The 18,750-nt window shown below is 42.6% G+C and overlaps 1 protein-coding gene across 1 annotated transcript in view; it reads right to left on the minus strand.

Annotated features, from left to right (window-relative positions):
* The window catches only part of LOC120733237 (histone deacetylase 4-like), an 83,551-nt gene extending 74,032 nt beyond the window's left edge, over positions 1-9,519 (minus strand). The window contains 2 exon segments of the mRNA XM_040031301.1: positions 4,791-5,142; positions 9,181-9,519. Coding sequence (XP_039887235.1) covers positions 4,791-4,812 — 22 coding nt within the window. The 5' untranslated portion in view covers positions 4,813-5,142; positions 9,181-9,519.
* Positions 9,520-18,750: the final 9,231 nt, after the last annotated feature.

Genomic DNA, 18,750 nt, shown 5'->3' on the forward strand with positions numbered 1-18,750 from the left:
GACATAAATCAGCGGATGTGTGAGACCTCGAGAGAATTATCTAATCTTGGGTACCAGCCCATGCAATGCAATGTCCTGACCCTCCTCATTAGTGTTTATTTTAAAATTATGTTATTTTCCTCGCCGATTTGTGGCGTTTCCAAGCTGCGTAAAACCTAACGGGCGCTTGTAACCTAGATACCGCTGAGCCTTCGAGGAAAAGAGCACTGTGTCAAGTTCACCGGTTCAGAGCCATAAAAGGCGCTCACGCCCACACAGACCCTGCAAAATAAAGCAGTAAAAAATCTAATCTGAACACACTTTATGTCCCACTGTCAACGTGCTTTTGATAGCGTTCGCAGAACGTGTTAATTATTAATTCCCCCCCCCATGCAACAATGTAAAGTTCAAACCTCTCATTCACAAAATAACACCTGCCACTTACTAAGTAACCATTCAGTGGCCTGAGTGCATGCTTGTGTGAGAGTGTGTGTGACAGTGTGTGTGTGATTCATTTGCAGGCCAAGCGGTAAACAATACAGGCTTTCCTGGAAAGCCGGCGCGATTCTGACTAAGATGAAAACAAATCATTGCCAACGAGCGGCATCACCTTCCCTCTTCAGCGGCACCGCAACACCTGAGGAGGCCAGCTGCTCTTTTTTTAACTTCCTCCTTTTCCACTCACAGCGCATCCAGCCCGCATCAGTTCCACAATAAAGCGTCTCTCTCGCTCTCTGCACGCTCCCAACCAACCGGCTTCCACCTCTAAAAGCAGAAATCAAAGACTGTTGGTAACATCAAGCGGATTTAAAGTCTGGTTTTAATATTTCAAATACTTTTAATAAAGGATGGATTTTTCCACTCCGAGGTAGTCCTTCTATGTTTATATGCAAATGGTTCATGGATCGCAGGAAAACGCATGCGTCTTCTTCTTTGTTTGTTTTTCACCTTTATTGGACAGTAACAGTGGAGAGAGACAGGAACCACCCAAACCTTTTCATCCATTTCTGTGTTACTTAATAATTAATACGTTTTGTCCTTTCTTTTTCGGACTTGTGTAGTTTATTGGGCCCCGCTTCCTTTTATTTTTATAGGCGGAAGCCCAGAAACTGATAAGGGTGCTCGCCGAGCGACCACAACCATGAAGGCTCCCTCAGTCATCACGGAGAAGAGCTCAACACCTGCCGAGGACCTGAGCTGATGTTTCTGAATCTGCGTGGGCGCTGCAGGACTCTATACTCTGAGCTCTTATCAATCCCGTGCGTGACATTTAGAGAGACAACCGCCCTGTTTAACACCACACACCGAGCACGTTAGCTCACCGCTAAGCACGAGTGTAAAACAAATGTCGCAGGCTAATGTGTTAAAGCTCCTGGCACACACAGCAATCACTCCTGTGCAAACACTCCAGCCTGTTTGCTGATATTCATACAAAAAACTCAGGGCTGACCCCCTTTTTTTGTTGTTGTTGTTGTTCTTGGAAATCAAACCTGAGAATCTGTTTTATATTTCATTTTTCTGGGAAGAGATTTGTGATAAATGATATTTAATCTAACCTAATCCAGCCAATCTAGCTGCTTTAATAAAGAAAACGAGTAAGTCCTGGAAGGGGAAAAATAAATAATAGTGCTTGCTAGTAAGCTCATTTACAGATTAGAAAAAATGGCAAACACACAAACACACACACACACACTCAGAGCTTGATTGGAAATAAGTGCAGAGCAGAAGAAAGTTGGCAGCTTTGGATCACACTGCACAACAAAGCCGTGGATCTGAAAGTCTCATTGTTCACCTCGAGAACACAGGCGCTGTTGTTTTAATTGTGACTCTAAATGAAAGTAATTGGCCTTAGCGGTGATAGCGGCAGACAGTCTTAAAGACGCCTCTCCTGCATCTGCAGTTATTAGCAGAGAGATCTCCGGAGAGATTCCTCGCTCTGTAAATACTGCTGTCACACACATTTTCATGAGGGAAAAAAAAGAAACAGAAGGCTGACAAGTGCCGCAAGGTCAGCGTCGCATTCCTTTAAAATGTCTCCTGGCTTGCCTCTCTCCATCTCTCTCTCCGTCTCCCTCTTTGCGCCGGCATCCAACAAGTGCGTCTCGAAGCTGTCATTCAAACGAGACAAGCAACACCTCAAATTTGACGCCCACACTTGGCAGCGCTCTCGAGGGCCGGGATCGCCTCCTCTTGAAGGCTTTCCCGCCAGCAAACAAGACAGCGGGAAACAGCCGCTCAACAGGTATGAGTCGTAATCTCCGGGCCTCGCACAAAGAATCGCAGCTATTTCTGTGTCGGCGAGAGGTGAGCTAACAGGGGGCATCCCTCTGCACGCTTCCAGCGGAGGGGGGGTGAAGCACGCTGAGGATGCGAGAGGGAGCGGAGGGAAATTAAAAAAGGGTTCATTTCATATTGTGACAGGAGCTGGTTAGTTTATCTTCTTCTATCAGCCCAGAACAGAGTGAAGCTTCCTGCCCTGGCTCCTGCTCACAGCTGGGCATTGATTCAATATCACTGTTTGCTTCGTTCTGACAGTCGCACTGCCATCAAATGATGAGTGGTGTGTTATTTCAGAGGTTTTTGGAGGAAAAACAATAAATAAATAAATAAAGAGCAGCTATTTATCGTAAAAACCCCGTGAGCCTGCGTTACCTTTTCAGTTCCTTTACCGAAGCCGATTTTTCTCGTGGAGTTCAGCTACTCTCTGCTAAGCAGACGCGGTCTAATGGAAGATATTTTGGGAAGTGAATCTACACTCAAGAGCAAAAGGTGAGGATCAGTGTCTTGCAAGTCTCCAAAGTGCAATGTTAAATCAGCCCTTTAAGGCATCTGTAAACGTAACGATATGAGCCGCTGCGTTTAACTTTATTAACGTCCATTCACAGCCTTAACTTAAAGCTACCATAACTCGATTTGAAATGCTTACTTACCACTTTTAAAGCGTTAAAAGACCTTTCCCCGAATTATATCAACCACTCATTAACCCCTCAGGCGCCTGCGCGCTCACTTATGTTGTGCAAAAGCCTTGAGCCACCTCTGGTTTCTTTGTGTTTCGCTAGCAAAATGAGAAATAGGTGCAGTGACTTGTTGAAACACGCAAATATGCATGAAAATGCAGTTTCTAAGAGAAAAAGAGAGTTGGCTCTACTCTCAGCTTTCTTGCCTATATTTTGTCTATATTTGTGTTTTTCCATGGATTCAACCAAAAATGGTGTGTTTTTGTTACAGGCTGCTAGTAACTGAACATGTTCAGGTGTGAGTCACTCTCACTGCTCAGTCATCCTCAAACAGAAACTGAAACTTATTTAAAAAACAAATAAAAACATACTTCTTTAAAGGCTCACAGGCCTACGTGCAATTAATGTAGTTACTGAATATTATTTGACACTTGTTATCTTCCGTTTGACACTTCCACTGTCATCATTTAACGTGTCACCTTGCATAAATTAGCAGTTATTAATGTCAAAATCGTTGCTCGGGATTAGCAGTTTATTAGCTTTGTCAGCTCAGCGGATGACAATGAGTTAATGTGTGTGTGTGTGTGTGTGTGTGTGTGTGTGTGTGTGTGTGTGTGCGTGCAAATATTGCACAGCTCTAATCCAAGTTTATAAAGGAAACGCTTAGGGAAAAGGAAAGTGTGTGACCTCTCTGGCTGATCTATAGTCATCTTAAACAACGTGCACATGTAAGGCCAAATATCCACTCTACCCTCTGTGATGTGCATCACATGTGGCGATGCTGCAGGACTGAGGACGCCGGCTGAGACTACGGCTCGCTCCGATCCCTCGGGGCCCAGCGGTTGCCCCAGCTGTGGTATTTATACTGCACACACTCCCAGGTGTATAAAGTAAACACAGCCGACGCTGTCAGGTACCACGTCGGCCAGTGGCAGGAAGCTAACCTTTCTCATCCACCAGCTGGTCGCTAAATAATGTATCAGCTCGCGGAAGTGCAAGTGAAGGCTTCCAAAGCAGCGATCAGTCATCAACAAGGAAAAAGGGAGGCTCTTTTTACTAAGCTGATGCCGTGGACGTTGTTCTCTCGCCCCTCCGGAGCTCATTCATATTGAATCGAGCCCATTAACAGTTATAAGACCAGATTAAAATGCTTTATTGCATTTGAAGCGAGCCACGATCCGCCTCTGTTCACAATCAAAGCGTTCGCATACGCCAATACGGCAGATGTAGCAGCAGACAGATTTCCCTTAATGTGACGCCGCCGAAGGGGATACATTTTCATTAATCTGCACATGACAGGTAGTTTTTTAGGTCTCTAAAAATGGTTTTAAACAGCATCCTAGACACACCTACAATTCAGCCAGGCCCACTATAATCAAAAAGGATTGCTGTTTCCACCTGCAGGGTTTCTATTTGGTGGTGTGGAGGCGAGGCAGGCATCAGTCACATCAGATATGACAATAAGTGGAAGGTACAAGAGGAGCTGGGTTGGGGGTGGGTTGCAAAGCGGCTTACAGGTGCAGTCTCTGTACTTCTGTATTTCTGAAACAACATTCACAGACTTTCTCTTTTTTTTTCCTTCATGTATTAAAAGTATTTAAAGCTTTTCTCTGATTTAATTCCTGTTCTGCTGCAAATACGTCGTGACTACAAGGCAGACTGATACATTAAACTCCTGGATAGTGAAGCAGCATCTGCATGCAGCTGTAGACTGTGGTATTTGTTTGTTTAACACAAGGGCAATATCAGCCGGACGCATGTGCCTGGCCTTTTACTCCTGTGAGAGTTAGAAGACTGAGCAGGCCCTTTCCACCCGGTGCATAACAGGTAAAAAGTGGTAGACAAACATCTTACCTTGGTGGCTGTGTGAAGTCATTGCTGCCAGGTCGGTCAGGTAGACGTCCACGCAGTACGGCGAGTGTGCACCCAGCTCGTCGTGTGAGCGTGTGTTCACTGAAGGACAGATGTCTGTGTGTGTTTGAGTTGAAGTACGGATGTGGTTTACAGGATGGTGATCAGGGGCCTGTTAGCCTGCCAGAGCTGGGAGGAGGAGGACAGTGTGGGTTTGAATGCGTGTTCAGGCTGATCCAACACTCGGGACGGTCAAACGGGAAACAGGAAGCAGACGTCCGGCAGCAGCCAATCTCCATTAGCTTATTGATCCGGCAACTCCAATCAGAGTGGCAACTCGCTGTTTAGCACCAACCTGTGGGAGGATGAAAAGGACAATGTTTTATTTAAACGCTTCACGTAAGAGAGAGCAAAGGAGAGACACCAGCTGGCCTGTCACAGGTCGGTGCTGTGTGTATGCTGCTCCATAAGAATAAATAGGAAACCTTTTTTGCAGGAGACACTACAGCAGAAAGATGCTGTTCACATGGTTTGCACTCCCAGGACCGTGCAGCACACGCAGCATAACAGCTGAGCACACGGAACTGCATTAGCAGAAAGTTAAGAAGCAATTTCCCCATGATATCGTTTCCAAACAGCGCCGATGTACTGTAGCTACATGGACACGGTATTTTTATACAGCATATGAACCGAGGATGTCAAAGTGGGCGGGACCAGTGAAGCTCTCCTTTCTGTCACTTTAAAGTTTAACTAAACATTTAACCCCTCAGACATTTCATTCAAAGAAAACGAGCCGATTTCAACGGCACGTTTCATGTTTTTTTTACATCATGAAGTAATTCTGCTTTAAAAAATGAAAGAAATCTGCCAGCACTGCTCTTCACGGCCAAATTGTAAGAAATTAATGTGTAAAATGACAGAAAAGGTTCTGTTAGCTCAACGCCAAGACTTTCAAGAAATTATAAGACAAAAGGTTTTTGCTAATACACAGAAAATCTCCTGGGTTTTCTTTTTCATTTGTGTTTTTTTTACTGTGAATCTTTTTAAAAAAATCAAATTTCTAAATTAGCAAAAAAAACCGAAAACATTTCTGTCATTTCACTGTTTATCTATTACTTCTTTACTTTAGCGGAGCATGAATGTGTCATGAAACGCTGTGTGGCAGGCAGGAGATGAGGACTCACAGACTCAGGGGGTGAACTCAAAATCACAGCTTTATTTGCTGGTCACAGAAAAACGAGCAAACTAACCTAAACTGGGGAAACAATGACCTAAAACTCACACAGACACAGGGAGACCCACACAGCAAGAGGGACGACACGACACTGACTCAGAGAAACAGGGTTTAAATACACTGGGAAGTAACGAGGGGAATGAGACACAGAAGGAGGGCACAGCTGGGAGAAATCAGAACTGACGAGACAAGGGAGCAAAGTAGGATAGACTCAGATGAGACACAGACCTTCAAAGTAAAACAGGAATTAGCACAGACGCAAACTAGACTAGAGGAGACAGAGGAGCTAAGAAAACACAGAGGGCAGCTACTAAATACTCAGAGAACTAAACAGAATACAAGAAAACCAAACTAAGACACTACACGAAAGAATAAGCTGGGGCAACAAAGAGAACTAAGAACAGAATACAAAAAACTCAGAGGCACAAGAAACTCAAAACACTGGGTCACTGACCCAGGACCGTGACAGAATGATTGCAGGGGAAGCTCTTTATAAGCTGTAAAACTTATTAAAGTCTTTGGCGGGTCTATTGTGGGCCCCGGGCCTTACGTTTGACACCCCTGATATGAACAAAGCAGGAGCGGTCCCTAAAAATCCAGTATCGGCCAAGCTCTAGTACTCTATTCGATCCAGATATTACAGACAGTTATATAAGCCGTGATATTTACTGTATTGTTATCAGGTCTGTACACAAGATGACTGCAAGGACTGCTGCTAGTATCAAAAACAACACGTGCATCCTTTAAATGCCTCTCACTCGCAGTTATTTACAGCGCTGATCTTATAGTGATGCGCCAGCTGCTGACTGAGGACATATCACTTACATTACAGACAGATTTAGCTTGGTCATCTATAATTGTTGCTATAACTCTAGCAACATGCGTTTGTAAGTAGAAGTCATGAGTTAACTACAGCTAGTAAAGCATCTTTTAGGTCTTTTATTGCATAACAACAGATTGAGGCCCAAAAATAGCCAACGCAGGTTTGCACAATTAATCCTTTCTCATACTTGCAAATAAACCAGCTGGTTAATGAACTAATGGTTTCACTTTGTAAGCAGTCTTAATAAGAATAAACAACTTTCACAATACTGGAAAGTCTTCTGGCTGCAGGGATACAAAATCCATCTTAACGCGGATTTGCAAACATTTCCAACCTTAGCAAATCATCAAATCCTGCTCCTAGAAATGCACCGGTGAGTTTTCAGAGTAAAATACAGAGTTCCAAGAAGTCAACGCAACCCCGGGTTCAATGATACACTGCGAGGAGCTGTAAACCAATCAGGCAATAAATAGCTTTTCCTTGAGATAGCGTCTTTTTGACTGAGGCGCACTGGGGATTTCACAAAGCTCCCCAGTAGGATGCACTGCGTTCACGGCAGAAATTGGTGGAAAGATGCCATTAAAAAGCAAAAGAGACAATGATTCTGTTATTTGCCTGGTAGGAGGCTCTTCTTTGTTTTTTGGGAGGTAACTGATTTGTCTTCTTGTTGCTTCTGGAAATATACGATTGTTCTTTTCTTTGTTTACGGAGAGTGGCCTGGATTCCTTGGGCCCGGAGCACCGGTGTCAGATGTAATAACAGCTCAGCCCTAAAGTATCAAGTCGACTTTACTACTAGTACAAAATTCAAGGGGCCAGACTGCCCGGGGGTGAGGTTGAAAGATTTGGCCGCGGAGACACGAGGGGGTATGGGGGCAGCGCCCTTGTGTGTGTGTGTGTGTATGTGTGTGTTTGCAGAGGTCTCAACCGTCCTCTGAAGCAGGATGGGATGTGCATGCGAGTGTGTGTGTATGCATTAAAAGGAAAGGAGTGGGGGTAAGGGGGGACTCTCAAGACAAGAGGGCCAGACACCGCAGCCGCAGGACAAATTGGCCCCCCCAAACCAAAAAAAAGTCGGTCACTGCACAGCTCACGCACACTTGCGCTTTGTGATGGAAAAGCAAAGCAAGGATTGGTGGAGGGAGGGCACAGGCAGGCAGGGTAGGGTGGGGGGGGCTGTGTGTGTCATGCTGACACTCCAGGGGGGCTTCATGCAACACCAATCCCCCCGGGGCATCTCATCTGTCTCGGGAGGGGTACTCATATATGTGTGTGTGCGTGTATCCCATAGGCCATTGTCCCTAAAAATGAGCTTGCTTGATGCAGGGTGACAGATCTGGGGAGACAAGCCCTGAAGCCCAAAGTGAGCAAAGAGTGAAAAAAAACAGAGTGATGCTTCAAAATGACACCAGTATTAGCAAAAGAGAACGCATGTAAGATAAAAATAACCCTCAAAAGAAATTTAATATGCACATCACAGCTACAGATGACAGCCACAAGCGCACAAAAAGGTGGGTACACACAGTTCCTCCCCCTATCAGCCCAAACCCAAACTCTCAAACACGACAAACGGCTTCATTCACCTTCCCAAACTAACGTTTCCCCATAAGAACTATTTCGTGCGGAAGGCGACACTTTGAATCGGCCCCTAACGCGTTGCTTTGATGTCGCTTTAACGGCTCCGTACGCCCCCATTCACAAAAAAACAGAAAGATTGACGCATGCAGAGAATTACCACCGCCCATCCCGAACCATTCACACACACTCACACACAAACACACACTCACGCGGGCCCCTACCTTCATTTCAAGCAATTTTTCCCTTCCTCGCCATTAGCACGGGGAAAAGCGACAAAATGCGCACGAGCTCAGTGTTTTATCGCGTTAGAGTCTTTGGCTCTATAAATAGCTCAGCAACAATCGGCATAATAAACACCGCCTGCCCCCCCCCCCCACACACACACACACACACATACACTCCTCCTGCCTCTCCCCCCTTCTCCCCTTGTTGCCAACACACTTCCCGCCCGCAAATAGTGCAATAAAACCGTGAAGGATATTTTGTAGCTAAATCGTTACAAGTCGCAAAAAGAAAAGAAAAGAAAAAAATAATAATTTCTACCAGGATTCAGATGTGACTCAGACTCCGAGGGGAGTCGTTTAAAACGTTCAATCGTTAGCGAGAGGGCGAAAGCGAAGATGAGCGGAGTGAAAACTTCAGCCGGACATGGTTTTTCATGAAGCCTGCCCGTGCATCGCACCCCTGCCTTGGATATCAACATCAAAGCGAGGCTACACATTCAGCCACAGCGGCCACAGGCACACCAAAACAGCTCACCTATACACGGGCCGGGAGGAGGCCAGTCGTCCCAGCATGTGTCCCAAAGCGGCTGGCCTTTCTTAAAAAAAAAAAAAAGAAAAAAATCTCTCCCATGTTAGCACTCCGAGGCTTTTTTCTCCTCTTTTCCTCAACGCAGGAGGAGGGGAAGAAAAAAATCATCTCCTGACAGATTCCGCCATACTGGATTTTTGTTACAGCCCCAGCGTCACATGGAGCGCCCCTGCATTCACCAGAGGCGGGGTCAGGCTGATGAAAATGTGATCATCTACGAGCAGACAGCGTGGTATGTGTGTGTGTCTGTGTGTGTCTCTGTATGTGTGTGTGGCAGGTTGGATAAATGCTTGTGATTATGGCCGAGGAAAAGAACTTTTTCTGGGGCGTGTCCCGTATTGTAATATCCGTGCATGCGGTTCCCCGAGCGTCACATACACGCATTACCATGTTTTTATAACTTTGTGCAGCTTTATGAGCCAGCTATAGATGTGCATGCACACACTTTCCACTTTTACTGCGTTTTTATGGAATCACGGGATCATTATCCCCTTCCTGTAGTGCACTATAATTAGACACTATTGCAGTTTGTTGCATCCCCCCCCTAAAAATATTGCTTCTAAATGTTGGGATTTATTATCCTTTATTTTATTATTACTATCCTGAGGCACCTATGCTACCTTATGGCATTTATCATCATGGTCTGCTCCACGTGATCACAGCTATATATAGCCTGCACATCTTCAGGCCAAACGTTTATGTGTTTATGTGGATGACGACATGTGCATAGACATATGTGCGTATGTATCTATGTTTAGTTATATATGGGCATGTGTGTGTGTTTCATTTTATGCACGGTGAGGAAGCATTGCCATCATTTTGAGATGCTTGCATAATGGCAATAAAGAGTCTTGGATCTTTCATTTTTCTGGGTTGTGATCATTAATCTGCTCTTTCGTGTTCTGCTGATTGACTTCTATAAATGACTTTTTCTAATAACCTTATCTTAGTTTATAGAAGCTTTATCTGCCTTAGTGTCATTACTACACTCCAAGAAGGTTCTAGTAGTAGCAGTACTGCAGTGCTATTGCAGTGGGCCAATAGAGTTTTAAACTGGTATCTGAGCACTTATGTAAAAGCAATACTTGTTGCTGCAACAGAACAAGAAAGAGCTTGAAGAACACTGATGTCAGTCTGTAGACTGAGTTCCAGTCAGTGTACTGACATCAAAAGCAGAAAGAGACCAAATCCTCAACAGTAACCGAACATTTCATGATGCGTCATTAATCTATTTATGTTGTAATTACTATGTGACAGCAGTTTTCTGCCTGTAATGCAATATTTTCTAGCCTTACTTCAGTCGCTCAACGGCAGCAAAATGGAACAAACATTTTTATCCAATTCCTGTGCATTGCAACATGAAACGCCCTCCATGCTGCCTGCTCTAATCCAATATGCTTTTATTTCCATTACTCTGTATTTGATTGTGCATCTCAGCAGCCACCCACAGGCAAACCTGCAACACTGCTGCCTGCCTCAGCTGACTCAATTACTGTAATATGCTAACCAGTCTCTATATAGGCTGCATCTGAGGGCGGAGACAGCGTTATTATTCACCCAGTGTGAGTAGACTACAGAGCTCTGCTATGATTTCAGTCTGCTCTAATAACCCTGAGGCTGCTCCGGTGGCTCGCTGAAGTCTGCGGAGACACTTTGGAAAGATTTGATTCTGAAGTTGTTATTCAGGAAAGGAAAGAAGCTCATTTTTTATTTTCATGAACATTGCTCCAACACAAATATTTTCAATATATTTGAAGGAGAAATGTTGATTCTAAATTTTCTGAACTTGTCTCCCAGGCTGTCATGTGACGTGCGATAATTTTAGCCGTCACATCAAGCAACTAAGCCATTATTTATCTAGTATGTAGATGTTTTAGCATCTTTGATTTGAATTTTCCCAACATGACTGAACTGTCAATATGCGGGTCAAGTTAAAATCTAACCCTACCTCCAGGTTTTATATGGCTCCAGGCTTCATCAGTAAAGCACCTGTTCTAAACTTTTTTACCCATTACCTTGAAGAACTACACTCATCAGCCACTTGTTGCCATGTACACCTGTTCAACTGCTTGTCAGCACAAATGTTTTATCAGCCAATCACATGGCAGCAACTTCACAGAAGATAATGCACAGCGGCTGGGACCTTAAAGCACACAGCTACTGCAGCAGAAGACCACACAGGCTGCCACTACTGTCAGCTAAGAACTGGAAACTGAGGCTTCATTTCACACAGGCTCACCAAAAGTGCACAAATTAAAGACTGAAAAAAGTTCTTTATTTCTGCTGTGACAGGTGGTAGGGTCACAATTTGGCAAAGACTAACATGAAAGCATCTATGCTGCATCAACAGTTCAGGCTGATGCTGCAGTAATGGTGTGGGGACATTTTCTTGGCACACTTTGGGTCTCTTACTATCAACTAGGGATAATTTAAACGTCACAGCCTACCTGAGTATTGTTCCTACCGTGTCACACCTTTATAACCACAGTGTTGTGACTGTTACACAATATATGTTAAATGTGTTAAATTACTCTACCTTTTATTACTTTTACCTAAGCTCAATTATAGTTTCGTTCCAACTAACAGGCTTTTCAGATAAGGCTACTTTTATTTAACACATTCCTTCTTCCTCTTTCAGTTTATTTGCACCATTTATAAATTTAAAGTACTTTTAATATTGGCTATTTGACTAGCATTAACAGTTAGCCTACTTTTACCTTAGCCCGCTATTTAATGCGTTTGTTTGTTTTTTTGTTGAATTATTCACCTGTTACATTTTCAAACATAATTAATCAACAGTTGCAAATTTCAATCTTTCGCTCCTTTTAGGTAATTCAGTTGATTATGTGTATAATTTACACACAATCAACTACTTTAGACATGTTCGTCTAGCTGGCCTGCTATTTAGCATGCAATATTTTTATCTAATATTAGCGTAACTATTTTAGCAAACATACACAAAATTTGTCACATGCTTTAAATTATTATGTGTTTTTCTATTTTGTCTCCAAGTAATTTATAATAATTTAGAATTACATAGCATCATACTGGTAGTTTCTTTTATCATTAATGTTGGATGGAGTTGGTTCATTATCATTTTTCATTCACTCTCCTCCTCTACAGGGAGATCACAGGTCAGGGTCCACCAGCAAGTCCTCACCTTGCTCAAGGGCACCTCAGCTGGGGCAGATGCTTAATTGCCCCAGCTGACCTTCTCTTTCTCACTGTCAAGGTTTTCACTGCCGTCAGAAGACCTTCTTTATTAGTTTTAACTCGGGCCAGCTTTGTGCTGCTCCACTACGACTTGCATTTATTAATCAAGGTCGCTCCTCCTTTGCAGCAGGCCCCTGAGGGACAGCTGTATCCATAGCAACAAAAGATGATCATTTAGGGATGAGCCAGGGAGTTTCAGTTACGTAAGGCAGTCGGACTTGGAGGCATCTCTGATATGCTCGTGTAAGGTCTTTGGAGCTGTTGACCTTCTTTCTCTTTATGTATGCAGACATAAGATACATTTACCATCTAATTACAGAAGTTAGACATGACTTTCCAGTTTAATTAATATCTTTCAGGGCCAACTGCAAAATCATACCTTTCTCTACGATATAAAAAATAAATAGAAAATAGAAAGGCAACTACCAAAAGTTTTTTTTTTTTTTTTTTTAAAGTCAAGTTAAGAGTGAAAAATAATGCTAATGGCTGGTCTGACTAAATGTTTGTATCACATGACAGTCTATCCAGTAGTTTATTACTTTTGTCTTGAGCAAAATGACACGTTTTGTTTGTAGCTGAGCAAATGCAACGAATAAACAGCTATAAAAGCTGTGTTAATAAGAAGAATCATGGCTCTCGGTATATTTGGAAGGTAATATGCCCTCATTGTCTCATTCTCTGCACAAAAGCACAGAGTTTATACTTGTGTTGTCAGGGAGCACAAATTGCTCTTGGACATCTGCATCTGTATTGTTTGTGTACAAGCTTTTGCTGACGCAGACATGCATAAAACAGTCAAAAGTGCGTGTACGAGCAAGTGTGTGAGTGCGTCCAGGGCAATGATGTCAAAGCAGGGATTAGATTGGCTTATATTGCCCAGAGCAGCACATTTGCAATTCAGCGAACACACTCGAGTTGCCAAATCACTGATTGTGTTAACTGTTTTGCATCCAGGGGAGTAGCCATCACCTCCTTCCACTTTAGAGTTTAGGTCATGAGTGCTTCTTTGGAGCATGATGTGTTTAAAAGCATCGGTCCAAAGAACCTTACATGGTTCTGGCTAAAAACACAGATCCTGAGTAATGTTGCTCCAAAAATACACCATGTTTTTTGGCCAGAGGCTGGGAAGAGGAGTAGTAATCAGGCTAGAAAGTCAACAGGCTGGTGAGCGTGCAGGGCCTGCGCAAACCTCGGCTGTGCTACCACAGCAGACACATCACACACGGGCTGTAGACCAGACCACTTGCAGTGCACACACAACTGGCTGTTAGTGGTTTGTGAAGGGAAGCCGTCGTCTCACCCAGCGCGGTCCCACATGAGTCAGTCGCAGCGTGCAGACAAAGCTCGCAGACCTCAGTGTCATAAAGAACCTCGCCAGCCATGGAGAAAGCACTTCTGAACATCTTCACACCGCATTTGGCAGCGTGTGATCGGACTGCGCAGCCACAACTTCTAACGTATCGGTGGAATTATGGCGTTTGCAACTTTTTCTCTGTGTGTTAGGTTGCGTGCGTGTAGAAAAAAAACCCATCAGGCCCTTCCAGGTTTCCTTGAAACAGGAGCGTTTAAGAGAGAAAAGAGAGCAAATGAAGCCATAAAGAGTTCTTGTTAAAAAGAAGCAGAGCCGAGGCTTCTTACAGTCGAGCCAGTTAGTCTAAAAGTTTCCATCAAAGCCCCGCTGAGCTGCATGGAGTAATTACTTCTCACACAGCAACAGCTCCCAGGCCTTATTACTGATACTGTTTTTATGTGCGTGTGCATGTGTGTAAAAGGTGCATGTACTGCACGCGCTCACTCGTGACAGACGAATATGCCTCCATGTCCCATTCAGGCAGAGTGTGCGTTTCCATGTGTGTGTGTGCCTATAAAGTAATAGCACCCCAGATTGTCCTGCTTTTTGCACATAAACCAGCTTGCTGGGGCGATAAACTGAGAAATGTTGTTCTGACGGGTCGCTCTCGGTCTTAGCTGTCCTGATGACGGCAGAGGGGAGCCCACCCAACATGATGTTCCAGAGCATCTGGGTGTTAAAAAACCAAAAAGCAGACTTAAAAGCCTTTCTGAAGAGCACTCCTAGCAAGAAGAAAAACAAATCAGGCCATTTATTGGCACAGTTCCCAGTTCACAAGATAAATCTGAGACATTGTGAGAATCAATGAAGTAACTGGTCTGATCATTTTTGGCTTTTTGGTGGTTTCAAATTGGAGCCTTTGACTAATTCTTCTGACATGAGGTCAAATTGACTTATTTTCCTACTGAGCAGCAGCGCTCATTAGCGATCCACATCATTTTCATAAGCAGTCCATGACATATGAGCTGTAGAAATGCCTGCCTTCTCTTGAACATGATAGAACCACTGTGTCGTTTTGTTTCATGCTGGCATGCTTAACAGGCAAACTCATCATGGTGAGCATGTTAGGATGGAGTGGAAATGGGCTGCTATATACGCTCACTGACCACTTATTTAGCTCCACTTGCTCCGCTGTTTATTAGCAGCGGTGTCGAATCAGCCAATCGCATGCCAGCAACTCCATGCATGTGGGCATATAGACATGATCAAAACAATCTGCTGAAGTTCAAAGTGAGAGTCAGAGTGGGGAACAAAAGTGATTTTTACATTACTTTTAATGCGATATGCTTGATATTTTATACATGGCTTTGTTTTTATGAACCTACATCCATTCCCAGTGTACAGTCACATTTATCTCAATGTGCAGGTTTTTGGACAGGAGGGGGAACCCAAAGAGCCCAAAGGAAACTGACTTGGGCATAGCAAGAACATGCAAACTCCACGGCAAAAGGTCCCAGCCCACGAAGAGAGAGATTAAAACCCACAACCTTCCTGCCGCGGCGCCTCCGTAGGCTCTTACGTTTGCTTTTTTGAAAAGCAAATGATGTCTAAACACTACATTTCCATCTGAACTGTAGTGAAGTGGGAGCATGAAGCAAACTGTGTGTCCAGCAATTCACGTAGCCGGTTGCTTTCCACCGCTGGTGACGTTTCACCTTGAAACCACAACCAAATATCCTGCCCCCCGGCGAACAGGAGCTTGTGGAAAATCTGTCTGTAACCTCGAAACATGTGCTAGTAGCGGCGAGAACACAGGCAAGGCTGCAGAAAGTTTCTTTGCAGCTTATGATTGATGTTTCAGTGAACATCCTGAGACTGCATCGCATGTTTTTTTGAGGTCATGTGCTATTTCCTGTTGCTCCTGACCAAAGACTGTATAAACAGTCTAGCAGTAAGCCTGTATATCCACCATCCCAGACTTTATTCAGTTGTATTGTCAGTATTTTCATTTAAGGACCACATGGGATTGAGAAACTGCTAAGCCTCAAAGAATTTCTACCTGCTCTTTTAAAAGGGGAAAAAATCAGTAGTTGCCATATTTTGGTATGAGAATGCGTTAATTTGATTACACTGGAAAATATCACCTCTTGGAAGAGCATTTGCATCATCCTTCCAAAAACAGATGTCAAGCAGCTGCACTAAAAACGTCCAAAAATGGGATTCATATTGCCAATTTAATCTGACAGCGTTAGAAGAAGCACATAACCAAAGATTATGCACGTAGGAGTCGAATGAAGTTCTTTTTATTGGCCTGACAGACCGAAAAAAGAAAAGAGAAAACAGCAAAAATGGATTTGAGAAATAAAGCAGCTCCGACCGGCGTTGTAACTAATGTCATCGAACTTTCCAGGGAGAGAAAGCCTCTTCCAGCGTTAGTCATAACCCAACAGAGAGTTTATAAATCTCTCGCCTGCTGCAGCTTTAAAACGTCTAAATAACGTACACCCTGATATTTCCACATCTCGCCACCACATCATGAGATGGCTGTATTTTTCCAGGAGAAAGCTTGAACACGGAGGGCCCGGGCAGCCAGTAAAACTTATTTGGGCATGCAGTCGCCGAGTCCTGCCAGCAGCATATAGCAAAAGACATAAAACTCCAACCGAAAGCCTGATGTAGACAAACTGTGCTAAGTGTTCATAAAATATCTCCAGCCAGGGAATGTTTGATGGAGGGATTAAGGACGGGAGAGAGGAGCTCCTTTTGAAATGAGCAGACCTGCTTCGAATGCTTTTCCTGTGGTGTTATTGCATTCTGACATATGCCTTCTGTTTTAATCACAGATAGAAAAGGGAGCTTCCAATAATTCCCAAAGCGCACGGAGGTCAGAGGTCAGGCTCAGCGTACGTGAAGCTGATGGGAATTGGGCCTTGTACTTCTTCTCTATGGCACCTCTTTTAGGTTTGAAGGCTCAAAAGCAGGGAAGCCAATCGCATTTTACATAGTAGGCCACATATAACCCACCTTGATCTCAAGTGGGCTGAAGTGGTGAAACTGCCCTTTCAGTCAGTGTAAAGACATTTAACTACACATTAAATGCCAGAGATATCTTAATATAAGAAAAGGAAGTGTAATTTCAACAGCATGTCTCAGTTTTTCCACACGATAAAGAAATGTTGCTTCAGGTAATGAAATAAATCTGCCAGCATGACTCTTTGGGTATACAGTGTAAGAAATAAATGTGTAAAATGACAGAAAAAGTTCTAGTATCTCACTGCCCAGACTGTCCTGTAAGTATAAAATAGAAAGTTTTAGTAATTTATAGTCCTAATATAAAACTGTGCTACCACGACAATAACAATAACATCACAAATTAATTTTCCGGCAAATCAAAATCTTGCTTCACCTCCTGAACCTGTAATAACAGGTGCATGAATTAGAGTTTTGTGACCCTGCGTTAAGCGTTTCACTAGAAGGCAAACTGAGGTCTAATCATGCAGGGAAATAAGTGAAAGGACAATCGGTCAGGGCTGATTATACAGCTACAATGAGGAACACGCCGCCGCGATGTTTTATGACACCAAAGATTGTCCTTACAAGGATGTTTGACTTTGATGTTTCTTACAGAAAAATTCTAAAATGTGTAAAATATGAAATGTGCCGCTGATGAAAATTAAGAATGGGAATTAGTTGTGCTACAACAGGATCACAATATTTAGTGTCTATCATGATAAAGTTATTTTGTGATACTCTATACATTATAAGACAGCAGCAGCATCTGTGTGACAGGGAAAATTACACTTGTAAAATAGCAAAAAAGAGAAAGAATGTATTAAGTTGCTGCATTGTGTTATTAAAGTGTGCTTATTTTATCATCATAACAGTTTTAATATTGGATTTAACTTAATATGGTGTCAGTGCAATTAATCAATCCTCTGAATCACTTTTCATTTTATTTTATTTTTTTCTACTATAAGTCAGTTCACTTTACTTTCTTTCCCCAAAAGGAGTCATGAAGTTCTAATTCTATTTAGGCAAACTGGTAATATTTGGCATATCAGTAATAAGGACACAACTGAGCAGCTAATAAAATAAATGAATAAACAGATTCACAGACAAGCGTAATCTAGAAAACAGTAAATAGTTATTTCTGAGGATTTAGGCTGATTAATTTGTTTTACGTACGCAAATATCTGTTTTTGATCTGTTTGTATAGAGACTTTAAATTTGGGATTATCTAGTTTTAACATAAACCACGTAATACTCTGAATGCAGTGTATGTTAGTTAGTTAAACATATAACAGGTAACTGCTGTGTTTCATTAGCACATTTTAACTGTTTGTTTGTTACCCATCTATTTGTATGTATTTTTAAATAGAGATTTGATTTTAATATGACTAGAATATACTTGGATAGTAAAACAACATTTCTCACATAGTTAGTATTATTGTCAAATATTGGTCATATTTTTTTCTTTGAAACTGACGAATCATGAGTAGTCCTTCAAATGTGGTTCAAATTATTATAAGACCTAAGAATGATTGCGTTTTATTACAGCTACTACTTACACTGATGCGACTACCACTAGAGATATTTTAAATAAAATCCTTCTGAGAATTTTAAAACAGTAAACTAGGTAGAGATACAAAATTAACTGACCTAATTTTGGGTCTACAGACGTTTTAATCATTTATTTTCAAAAAAACTTCTATTAATACAGTGTGTTGTGTCCCCATGACCATTAAAATGATTTTATTTTATCATTTCATCCATAGAAAATTAAGTAAAAACTAAACTTAACTTAATATAACTGTACAAATAAGTGTTCTCAGACAAGATGCCCACGGGGACTTTACTATACAATTACTTGTACTAAATTATTAATTTTAATTTTGCTAATCCTGCCGGTCAGCCAATATTTTCCCGCCACGTTGTGTAACTTTGCCAATGGCGCCATCTTGCGGATTACATCGTGAATGACGCTTTATGCGAGCGACTCCCCTACGTCATAA

Source organism: Simochromis diagramma, unplaced genomic scaffold, assembly GCF_900408965.1.
Source record: "Simochromis diagramma unplaced genomic scaffold, fSimDia1.1 OVJJ01000235.1, whole genome shotgun sequence".
Taxonomy (NCBI): Eukaryota; Metazoa; Chordata; class Actinopteri; order Cichliformes; family Cichlidae; genus Simochromis; species Simochromis diagramma.